General features: G+C 37.1%; 1 protein-coding gene across 8 annotated transcripts in view; it reads left to right on the top strand.

Moving 5' to 3' along the window:
- Positions 1-12,499, top strand: part of KIAA0232 (KIAA0232 ortholog) — a 72,191-nt gene that overhangs the window by 12,434 nt on the left and 47,258 nt on the right. For 4 of the 8 annotated variants that reach the window (XM_075139164.1, XM_075139161.1, XM_075139162.1 and 1 more), the window contains exon 2: positions 6,594-7,097. The exons of 1 other annotated variant lie outside the window; for it this stretch is intronic. In XM_075139164.1, the coding sequence (XP_074995265.1) occupies positions 6,867-7,097 (231 nt within the window). In that variant the 5' untranslated portion in view covers positions 6,594-6,866. Of the gene's footprint in view, positions 1-6,593; positions 7,098-10,431; positions 10,498-12,499 lie in introns of all 8 variants that reach the window. 3 more of the 8 variants (XM_075139166.1, XM_075139165.1, XM_075139167.1) reach the window with 3 other exon arrangements.

Below are 12,499 nucleotides of genomic sequence, written 5' to 3'. Positions count from 1 at the left end.
TGTTCACTAGATTTTAAATAGGCTTTGTTTGTGGGCTTTGACAGTGCCCTCCCCAGTGTGTGGCTGTTTGGTTTGTATGCTAAGGATCTGTTTAGACTTTTCACTGAAAGAAACAAAGGAAATGATGGTAAAATTGCTGATTCCTCCATAATATATAAGAAAATTCTGGACTTCTGTTACCATCATATGATGTGACCATGCTTTTGATTATCAGTCTTCCAGAAGGGACTGAAATTTACTGAAGTGAATATGTGATTTTAGTATGTTATTGACCAAACTTGATAAAATGTTCGCTTTGATGTATACTAATTAGGATTTGCATATTTTTGCTATATGTAGTTGTCAGGGAGAGGAAGGATTGTGTGTTTTTAAACAACCATTCTGGGAAGAAATACTACTTAAAAAAAACTTTGTCCTGGTTAAAAAGTGTGGACACTTGTATCCACATTAAAAAAAAAAAAAAAAAGTAAGAATTCTATAATCTTTTTTTTCCTCCATGCATTGAAAAATTATCATACATTGTCAAAGACCATAGCTGGGAAAAAACCTTTTGCAAATGAGAGCTGTTAATTGTAAACTATGTAATGTACTGGCATATTTCATAGAATAATAGAGGAAACTTTGTATAAAACAGCAGTTACAACTTCACTATTGTGTGAGAATGTGTTTGGTCTAATTGTTAACATATAGCAGTAGGCAGAATGAAGCACTGGCAACACAAATGGAAGGAAGGAAAGAAGTGGCATCTTTATCTAAGAAATCAACTTCTCTGTAGTAGAGTAACTTTGAGGCTTGAGAGACTTGCAGATTATAGAAATAAATAATATATTAGTTTTCAACTTCCTTCAATGTGTAGATCCTGTAATTTTTTTTCCATTGAGACTATAGACCCCAGTGTAGCGAATTTAAGCTTGCAGACAATTTGCTTCTTTTTTAAATTACCTTTTTATGATCTCCAAGAAATAGTCTGTGGACCTTTAGTTTACCTGAAAGGACAGTAAGGACAGTTTCGCAAGGGGTGTGGTTTTTACTCTCCTATTCCAATGTTTTCTGTTATTTTAAGACGTGATAGTAGGTATATCTTTAAGAAAGCTTGAAAGCTTGTTAAAGCTACTTATTTTTTTCTACTTATTTTTTTCATTTACAAAAAATATTTGTTCAGAACCTTGCTGCATGGATACATAATTTTCAGAGGCCTCTTGGTGCTGATAAAATATAGATGAGGTTACCTTAGATTAATTCAGTGAGTTTTGTGGTTTGGCTTTGGTCGCTGTTTTCCAAGATTAGAAACAATTGGAAAAAAAGGCGTTACTTTTAAGCTCCTTAAAAGAACTTCATTTTTTGTATGAAAGCTGTTGAAGACGTGGAAATGTCTTGCCTGGCATGAGCTTTTAGCCAATCTACTCTTTCTGTTAGTAGTCTGATAAGAACAGTTACATGTGCTAGCACTTTCTTGGTGGGCTTGTATCAAGCTTCATTGAAAAGTGGTTTAATTACACCTTTCTTTTACTGCACTCTTGGGTAATCTTAGTGTAATTTTACACAATAATGCTGTATTGCTGTAGACACAACTGTCACAAGAAGGTGTTTGTGTGACTCTCATTGTATTACCAAGACACTCTTTATATATTTTCTTAAATTCTTTTTTTTCAAACTATTTTATGTATTTCTTATGACAATACTCATATTCAATTTCGCCTACAGGGAAGACTAGAATTATTTAGTCTTCAAAAAAGATTATTTACCGTGGAAGAACAACGCTGTTGTAGGGAGCGGGCCTAGAGTGTTCCAGCTTCAGTTTCCGTACCCTTGATCCTCCTTCCTATTTCTTGCTATAGATTATTTACAGTTGTTGCTTCTCCATAACTAGGTTTCAGGAGACTAGAAGTCAGTTATTGTCTTCTGCTGTCTGCTTTAGATCAAAAGAATGTTTAGTGACTATCACACTAGAAAGAGTATCCATTCTAAGGTAGTCTAAATTGTAAAATCTGAGTGTTTACACTATATTGTATTCTCATTCCTTTACAAGACACTTCATAAATTGGCTCTTGTGCCTATAGTTGTTAAGCTGTTGACAGCTTATCTAACAGTGACCTTGTTAAGGTCATTGATTAGTATTATAAAAACTGAAGATTGCTTAAAAGGAAAAATTTGACTAGGAAGTGGAGTAAGTAGAAATTCGTTTGAAAGAATTTCATATATTTTTGACTTTAGGATTTCTAAGTAATCAGTAGTTTTCACAAACTATTGACAGAGATGTGTAAATTTTTATTTGGTAATTCTCATTATAAGGTATGTCCCTCATCATATTTTATAGCTGGAAATGGAGATTTCTTTCCAACTTGGTAGTTAAAATAACTAGCCTTGCACTAATTACTTAGGCTGTATTGTAGTCTCATTGTTCAGATTAGCCATGGTCATTGTGAGGATAGGGAAAGTTATTTTTAACAAGACAGTGTGAAAAAGATTAAAAAGGAATGGTAACTTATTTGTCAGAAAATGTTATCTCTAAAATCGAGCTTAACATCTATTAGCAGAAATGTTTGCTCTTTGAGTGACTTGTATTAATTTGATATGGAAAACCTCTCTCTAGTACTGAGACGGGAAAATACTCAGTTTGCATGAAATTTTGTTAATTCTAAAACATAATGGAAATATGTTTAAGACTTTCTGTAAAACAAAGTACTTGAGACAGTTGTAAAATGAGAACTCAAATATTATTTCAGAATTTTGTTCAGATTTCCAGTTTATGTGTCATGTGTATATTTTGAAACTTAAAATAATGTTAAAATAGGTAATTGAATATGATATTTGGAAAAGCTGGACTATAATATTTGAGCATCGTAGAAATGTTGTTGTTGTCTCATTTCTTAATTCCTGTGATAACCTGTCTCTCTCTTGCTGTCTCTCCCCATTCCTCCCCATCTAAAAAAAGCAAGACATGCTTTAACTGGTCAGCCAGAGTAAATCAGATTTTGTCCGCCTAGATCTCAAGAACTGAATTTCTCAAATGCCTCATGAAAATAAGTGTTAAGATAGAAATGAGAGGCCATATTATCACCTCATTCAGTGAAAAGCTGAAGCATAAACTCAGTGCTTACTAGGTGCTAAGGATCTAAACCACGCAAACCACGCAAGTAAGTTTTGTTGAAGTGATTCAGTATCCAGAAGCCCTTTGCTTTGCTATAGCATAGAATCATAGAATGGTTTGGGTTGGAAGGAACCTTTAAAGATCATCTAGTCCAACCCCCCCTCTCTACTGTGGGCAGGGATATCTTTCACTAGATCAGGTTGCTCAAAGCCCTGTCCAGCCTGACCTTGAACTCTTCAAATAGGTCATCCACAACTTCTCTGAACAAGCTGTTCCAGTGTCTCACCACCCTCATTGTAAAAAATGTCTTCCTTATGTCCAATCTAAACCTACCCTCCTTCAGTTTAAAACCATTGCCCCTTGTCCTGTCACTGCAGGCCCTTGTAAAAAGTCTCTTCCCCATCTTTCTTATAAGTCCCCTTTAAGTATTGAAAGGCTGCAATAAACTAGCCCCAGAGCCTTCTCTTCTTCAGGCTGAACAACCCCAACTCTCTCAGCCTTTCTTCATAGGAGAGGTGTTCCATCCCTCTGATGATTTTCATGGCCCTCCTCTAGATCCACTCTAACAGATCCATGTCTTTCTTGTACTGTGGACCCCAGAGCTGGATACACTACTCTGGCTAGGATCTTACGGAGAACGGAGTAGAGGGGGAGAATCTCCTCCTTTGACCTGCTGGCCATGCTTCTTTTGATGCAGCCCAGGATGTGATTGGCTTTCTGGGCTGCAAGCTCTGGCTCATGTCCAATTTTTCATCTACCAGTATCCCCAAGTCCTTCTCCGCCAGGCTGCTCTCAATCCTTTCATCCCCCAATCTGAATTGATACTGGGGATTGCCCCGACCCAGGTGCAGGACCTTGCACTTGGCCTTGTTGAACCTCATGAGGTTCGCATGGGCCCACTGCTCAAGCCTGTCAAGATCCCTCTGGATGGCATCCTTTCCCTCAAGCAAATCAATTACACCACTCAGCTTGGTGTCACCTGCGAACTTGCTGAGGGTGCACTCAAGCCCACTATCTACGTCATTGATGAAGATAGTAAGTAGTATTGGTCCCAGTATGGACCTTAGAGGGACACCGCTCATTACTGGTTTCCACTTGGACATTGAGCCATTGACTGTAACTCTTTGGACACGGCCATCCAGCCAATTCCTTATCCATCTAATAGTCCATCCATCAAATCCATCTCTCTCCAATTTAGCAGCAAGGATGTTGTGTGGGACCGTGTCAAAGGCCTTACAGAAGTCCAGGTAGGTGACATCTATAGCTCTTCCATTGTCCACTGATGCAGTCGCTTTTGATTGAAGTAACTCAATTTCCAGAAGCCCATTGCTTTGCTATACTGGATAATCAAAACCTTCAATGAAAAATGTGATCACCTTAACCAAACCTTCTCCATCCCACCTCTCTTGACTGTTTTTGATAGTATCTTTGCAAACCAAAGGCTACTTGGAACGTGTGTTTGCTGTCCCTCTCCATTCTCTGTACACTTTATACAAGAAAAGATGGGAGACCTGCTGAATTAGAATAAATGAATTTCTCGTTTGGTCACTTTCTCGCTTTTTTTTTTCCTGATTTTCCTCCCCGTCCACCCTTTCATAATTCCCCTTTCCAGTGGAACTTTCTGTCAACTCTGTCAAAAAGTTGTTGATTTCCTGAACATTCAGGTAGTGCTGCTCCGTGTCTCAAAAAAGACAAATCAAAAGTGTCAGTTTTTCCAGATCTTTGAAACATGGGGTTTGGGGGGCTGACTGGGATTGTGGCATTGAGTTAGGGAGAGTGTTCATCACATGCTGTGATGGGGAGTACCAACAGGAGAAGGATGAAATAGATGTTTGAGTGGAATGTTGTTCTTCAACAATTAAGAGAATATGGACTGCTTAAGAGTTTGGACTTGTGGCTCTCGATTTGGAGTATCTTGGTTGCAATATTAGACTTTTCTCATACTTTGTGTTCTCTAACTACCTGATGAAGCAGTAACCTCCAGGCCCTTTGCAGGATGTTTCTACCTGCTGTTATTTGTGCTTACTTTTGAGATTCTGACTAATACAAACATGTTACTGACAAAGATTGCATACTCTTGCGTTACCTGCTTTCTCAAAATGGACATTGCCATGAGAGAAGTAAGGTGGCTTTAGCATAGTGTAGGGTTTTGTCAACTCTGTAGCAACTGATTATAATGGGTTTCTTTTTGATGATGTTACAATTGACTCAGTAAAGATCTGGAATAGACAGTTGTACCCAGGTGATGCAAAGAAAGCTCCGAAAATCTACAGTCTTCTGTTGTGTGAACATAGGTGTCAGCTGTAAGGTCACGTTTCAATTTTGTTTGGCCACAAAACACATGCTGCCCACACGAAACTCTGTACACAGTATATGGTTTAGATAGTTATATTAGGTGATGTCTGTTTTGAGTGTGCTGGTCATCTGGCAGTGGGGTTGAAACAAAACAGTAGATTTTGCTTAGATCCTTTAGTCTTTGTTTCCATTCAGTGAAGGCATATTTCCTGCTTGGATTTGAGTTTTGTTTTCTCTTGCTGAGAAGCTGGAGAGGAGAGAGAAGGCCTACACAAATGCCAGATTGGCATGTGGTTGATTGGCAGACTGGCCCAGCTTCTTCTGGGTTAGAGGGCAGAATGCCTATGTGTGTGGTGCTTGCACCTTCTGCCCCTTACTTACTGAGACTGATTTGGGATTGTGGGTGGTGTAAGTCTTAGGATAGTTTGTCTTATTTTAGGATATGGTTTAGAGTGTAAGCTCTCAGGTAAGACTGTGTATGCTTTCTGTAAAGAGGGTTAAATGTTAATTCTGGCACTGATAAATTATGTTCCGCTCAAATTTTTTAAGTTATTCCAGAGATTTATATTTATATTTTTATGAGGACAGATTTTGGATGATAAAATGCTTTGCTGTCCTGAAGCAAGGCAAACATTGAATCGAAAAAAAAAAAACCTGAAAAAACCCAAGCCTGAAGATAGCAATTATTTAGTGGTAGGATTTATGAACCTCCTGGCCAGATGAATTTCATAAATTCAGTGTTTTATAAACAAGACACTTTATTCCGGAAATGGAAATCACTGCAAAACAGTAGGATTATATTGTCTTCTAGTGATGCAGAACATACAGTCAGTCTTTATGCAAGCTAACATAGATTTTTTTTTTTTTTTTAATCGAAGTGGTTTTTTTTAGCTGATAGTGAAAGTAATAAAATCTCAACTTTCCCATAGAGCTAGGTTAAACATATATTTCAATCAACGGATTAGTTGTGAAGTCTTTGATGAAAGAGTCTCTCTTCCTGCATTAAAAAGTACCTTCTCTGAAAGTCACCTTTAAACTTGGAATAATTCCTGTTACTCTTCAAAATGACATTGGGTAGGTGTACTATATATGTGGATTAAGCAGTATGTAAATGACTGCTTTCTACATTGGGTGTTTTTTTCACTGTTTAATATTATTCATGTATGGATACATATTATCACAACTTATCATTTTTTCCTCTTTATAGGTCCTGCTGGGGACTTGCATCTGGCCTCAATGTGAAATTAAGGTAGAAAAACACATCTACATATGTGTTTGCTATTAGGATTTAGTTTATTCACTGGTCATGCCTGAAGAGTGATGTTCGTCTCTAGACGGCTAACTGCCAGGAAATATAAATGATTGTCCTAGAAGTCAAGCCTCTCTCCTATTTACTGGAGTGAAAATCACCTCCAGATATCGACGGAATATCAACTACAGAAAATGCTTCACGTTATAAGGATGCCAACCACCTAGATTCATGCGCCCTATCTGTACAGTTGTTGTGGATGGTTTGCCATCTGAAAGCTCCTCAAGCTCTTATCCAGGCCCTGTATCTGTTTCTGAAATGTCTCTGCTACATGCTTTGGGTCCAGTGCAGACCTGGCTGGGACAAGAGCTAGAGAAGTGTGGCATTGATGCCATGATTTATACTCGGTATGTCCTCAGTCTTCTGCTGCATGATAGCTATGACTACGACCTGCAGGAACAGGTATTTACATATTTTAGATGTTGTCCAGTGAAAGTGAGTTTTTGTATCAGTTATGTTTTGTGTATTATACATGGGTATGGCTCAGATGGGGGGGCGGTTGTTTTTCAGTGTATGGGGTGGAAGGGGGATATAAACCACAAGGGGATCATATTTCGTGGGTGAACTGAGATTAACATAGTTAGTTTGCTGTATGAGCAATTATATTAAACAAAATTTTCACATTACTACAATTGATATCAGAATTATTAACACAGGAATGGTCTGTATCATAAATGCAGACCTTCAGTACTTGTGATTGTAAGGTTAATTTAATGTTGGAATGTTAGTAAACTAATGTAATTCTTGTAAACTGTGTGTCAAATTGGCCTGCTTCACAGTAGTTTGTAGACTCCCCATCACTTTTCCTGATGGATTTCATCTTGTGCTATTTTCATGAAAGAATTAAAAAAACCCACTTTTTTTCTTTAGTATTCAAGTTTTTAAAATACATTATTGCACATACATTATTCCTGTCTTCTAAAAGAATGTTAATGCTGAATCCTGATAAAAGGCATGCAAGAGAGTTGTGGAACAGTGAGTCGCTATACATGGCGTCATTCAAAAAGGGCAGGGGAAGAAGGCTGAAGCTGTGTATCAGATAGGCACAACTCTGTTGCTGTTTCCTTGTGTCTTTATTGCTATGGATTTTGTATGTCCCTAGAACATACTTTTCAATCCTGATCTCACCTCTTTTTTTTCTTTTCCTTTTTTATTTTTTTTAATTTTAATTTCTCTACATCATCAACATATATCAAAATACTTTCAATAGCTGAGTTTTCTAGATGTAGGAATCAGGGAAGTTCTGGTGTTTTTAAGAAGGGGTGAGGATGCTGTTGATCACAGACTTTGTCTTATAAGGTGGCTGTGATTACAGTGGGAAGGAAGGAAAGGAAATACCTCTTATTTGGTGGCTTAATTATTAGTTCTTTTTTTGTTGCTGTTGTTTTGGTTATACTTCACACATTGCTACCTAACAGCTTCAGAACTTTCATTGTTTCCTCATTTACTTTTTTAAAAATTCAGCAAGAGCAGAGCAAGAATAGGTGTAAATGTAGCTGAAGCAGAAAAAAATTCATGTCAGATGCTGCCAGTTTCTGAACTCTTAGCAACCACTACTGTGCATAAAAGTCTTCATGCTTCCATTGTGTAAAACAGAAAACTTTATGTGCAGAAGTATTTTTTGTTCAAAGGTTTATCTGGTAGCAGTGGAAGTCACCAGGAACAACCTCATGATTAATAGTAATAATGCTAAAAAAACCCCAAACCTGTAAGCACTCTTTAGAATGTACCTTAGCAGTGAACTTATTTAGGTCTTGGTCAGATATGAATAGCTGTATTTTAGAAGGGGACAGAATAAAGTTCCAAAATCTGTTTGAAAGGAGGGTGTGGGGTGAGGACAATAAAAAGAAACCAAGTGAAACCACACCAGAATTTGAGGAGCTTTATAGATAGCCCTGTGGCCTTGGGGAAAAACGAAGACTTGTTTCTTTTCAGTCAATTTTAGAGCATAGTCATAACTGTGAAGTCACTACTGTGATAATTCAAAATGACTGAAGTGCCAAAATTAGTTTTCGTTTTATCAGGCTTTGCAAGAAACAGGGTAACTATACTATGAAAAGCTCATTCAGTTTATTTCTCGTTTCGATACCTTAACTGGGTGCTTTGTGGGTTGATAGCGGAGCTTTAAGGATGTATCTGTTCTTTTTCCAAGTTGATTATCTGAACCTAATGAACCAAAGAGTGAAGAATACCACATGCTGGCAGGGTAGCCAAAACCTGTGTTGCTGAGCGGGTGCTGTAGTACAAATGTACAGGATGTCTTCTGAACAACATCTAGGTTTGAAGAAGCTGGAAGTTTCTTTTCCACCTCCTCCAATTTGATCCTGCTTATAACATACTTCTATTGCATTTGTTCCCTCTACTTCAAATAACCATTTTCTAAGTTTTGAGACCTAATATCAATTTAGCTTTGGGATGATATTCTGTAATAATGATTGGATGCATATGTTGTGAAACATACTGCTACCTAATTTCTTGCTCAAATAGCTTAGTCTTTAAAGATTGTAAATACAAACCTCTTATATGGAGAATACGGAGAATTGAGGAAATCTTAAAACACATGTGCTTGTTCTTTTTTTTTTTTTTTTTTAATTTATTTAGTTTTATTTTACTTATTGTCTACTGGTTATTTGTATGACCTGGCATTTTAAAATTAATTTTGGTTTAGTTAAGTCATTCAGAAACAAGAAAATCTGTACTTTAAAGCGTATGTTTGCATATAAGCAGTTTCAATCCAATTTTGGTGATGGGTACAACATTAAGATAAAGGGGAAAAACAAATACTGGTGGTGTTTACAAATAGAAATCAGGGAAGAGTGTGGCAATTAAACATCTAAATGAGAAATAATTTAGGAGTAAGATACTGAGAGTTGCTGAGCTCCTTTAATTCTGATTAATTCCCATGGAAGAGTTGGTTCTTGGCATCTCGGGAATTTTTTCTCCGATATGATCCTTTGATTCTTGAGAAAGATGACAGAATTTCCAGGGAAAGAACTGTTCTCTGTAGTGGGTTTATTGCAATGATTTCTCCCCAACTTAGAGGACAGCTACAAAGAGAACGGAGGCTCTCTCTTCACAAGCACCCACATGGAGAAGACAAGGGACAACGGGTACAAGTTGCGCTGGGTGAAGTTTCATCTCAATATGAGAAAGATTTTTTTCTTTCTTTCTTTTTTTTTTTTTTCCCAAAATAGTGAGAACAATCATTCACTGGAACAACCTCCTCAGGAACGTGATAGAGTCCCTGTTGCTGGAGGTTTTCAAGATGCAGTAGGATAGGGTGCTAGATAATCTTACCTAGGCTCCCTTTCCCTCGAAAGGGTGGACCAGATGGTCTTTCGAGGTCCCTTCCAACCTGGGCTGTTCTATGATTCTATGATTCTTTGCTTCTAGAATTCTGTTTCTGTGGAGAATGATTAGCCATCACTTCTTCCCAAAAATACAGCGATGACTTCTGTTTTGAACAGGTTAAAAGGAATGTGTGGTCTCTGAACACCCAAAATGGGATTACACATACGAACAATCCATTGTAATTGCTTTTTTGGGGGTGGAGGTGGAGAAGAAGACAAATTTATGAAGTCTTAGTCTTATGGATACTGTATAAATCATCTTCATTAGAAATGTTGCAAACTGGAGTTAAGATGGTCATTAAGATCTTTCCACCTCAGAATGTTGATGACATCATTAGCGCTGTTTTAGTTGCTTCAGGGAGCCTCCTTCCGTGCTTTCTTTATAGTGTTCTGGTGTCATCAACTGTAGCAGGGAAATGGAACTCTGAAGTCCTGGACTGAGGTTCTGTCAGGTAAGTACAAAAAGATTTAAAATAAAAAATGAATGAAAAAACATCCCCAATCTTACTAGGCATACCCAGCTATTTAAGGTATCAGTGTTATTGTGTTATCAGTCACTTCTGTTTACATTTAAAATAAGTATTTCAAAAGAATATGGGAGTCTTGATTGATTAGGTCTTCAGGGTTATTTTTGAGAATAAGCAGGATGTTCCCTTCTGGTTTGTTAGTAATACATAATATGTGGTTTCTGGTCTTGATTCTGCTGCAGGCTTCTGTGGCTTTGGTCACTTGACCTCTCTTCCACCAATATTATCTGTCTCTGTATGGTGAGGTAGTTTGATATGTGGATAGAAGATAAAATGTGTTTAAGGGTTTGGTGTATGGGGTTGGGTTTTTTTCCTTCTTTGTTTTGTTTTTGGGGTTTTTTGTGTGTGAGTCTGGGTTTTGGGAGTCGTCTTTGTTTGTTTGGGGTTTTTTTTTGTTATTATTACTGTTAATTCCATGTCTTGCCTGTTGGGTATCATTATATGGACGCAGGCTCAATATCGCAAAATGTTAAATCAATACGTGATGAGTTTTCAGAAAGTTGATAGGGACTTTTTGCAAGTACTTGTGTGTGGGGCTGTAGAGGGAGGCACAGTACAGAAAACATGGGTGAAAGTGAAACCCTAATACACTGCAACCAAATTTTACTGGAATGTTTGCAGTTTTTATTCTGACTCATTGGCTTGAACTGAAATATCTATTAAAATATTAGGAAAATTGATAAGCAGCTATGTTTTGCCCAGTTGTGTTTCAAAGTACTAGAGAGCTTTCAAGAAAGGAATCTTGTTTATGGTAAATTGCACTGTGGTACCAAGATCTTCTAGAGCTGCTATGGTTATACATATGCTATACATACCTATCAAGAATTACTGTAACACCTCCTAAATATAAACACTTTCAATGTTTTTTGGAAAATATTCAAGTACTGAAGTTAAGTTAATTATCGTTGGCATTTACAGCACAATTCTTATTCAAGCCATACTTGCTACTTTTGGAAATGAGTCTAAAAGCTTAAGATGTGAAAGTTCTTAAGCAGTCCTTCATACTTAGTGTGCGCACTTTTTTCTTTTTTTTTTCATTTCCCTCTCTTCCCCCCTTTTTTTTGCAGCAATGATATTGCTGGTGGGAGGGTTTAAGCGGGCGGAAGGGAGGAGGCTCTTTGGGGTGTTTCCCCAGCGTTGACTGATGGAGGAGAGAATACAAAGACAGTATGAATTGGGTTTGCACATTCTCCTTGATTACTGTGACACAGCAGGATGTTCATAGAAATAGTTTGGATTTTTTTGTGGCTAGTTAGTTTAGGTCTATCAGAAGACAAGTAAGGACTTCAGTGGTAAATTAGCCTTTTTTTTTTTCTTTCCTAAAAACAAAGATGTTTCTTTCTCACACACTTTCTAGAGAACATGATTCTCAAATTGATTTACACATAAATTATATGTCTACGTGGTCAAAATTACTAAAGGAGTCTGTTCAACCATATTATATAACATATATTTGTTATTTAGGTGTGTTAGAGGTTTTTTTTGTTTGTTTTGGTTTTGTTTTTTAAGATTTGAGGCCTATCAATAGTCTCTGTTCAAAATGTTTGGAAACCACTGGTATTTCATTCTGAAGCAGATGACATTTTAGATGCTTTTGGTCTGTTAAGGAAAACCTCATAAAATTGGTATGGATTTAAAGACTGTGTGAGGGTAACTAAAGTGCAGAATGTTTCTGTTAAGTATACATGCTTTCATCATTTGCATTTTATTACTGAATTTTCTTATTTTGGAATAAAGGATAAATTAAGGAGAAAAACCCATGAAATTACTGACAAATCTTTAACTTCTGGGGACCCACAAAATTCCTGTTGAGGGAGATCTGAACATTGTGAGACAGCCTTTTGACTTCAGACTAGATTGATTTTTAATCAGAATGCCTTGCTCTTAGTTTCCTAATGTTAAACCAACTAGGTGCTTTTAAGATTTC

The sequence above is a fragment of the Calonectris borealis genome, unplaced genomic scaffold (genome assembly GCF_964195595.1).
Source record: "Calonectris borealis unplaced genomic scaffold, bCalBor7.hap1.2 HAP1_SCAFFOLD_123, whole genome shotgun sequence".
Taxonomy (NCBI): Eukaryota; Metazoa; Chordata; class Aves; order Procellariiformes; family Procellariidae; genus Calonectris; species Calonectris borealis.
Note: the sequence above shows the minus strand (reverse complement) of the source record. Positions and strands in the feature narration are given on the sequence as shown.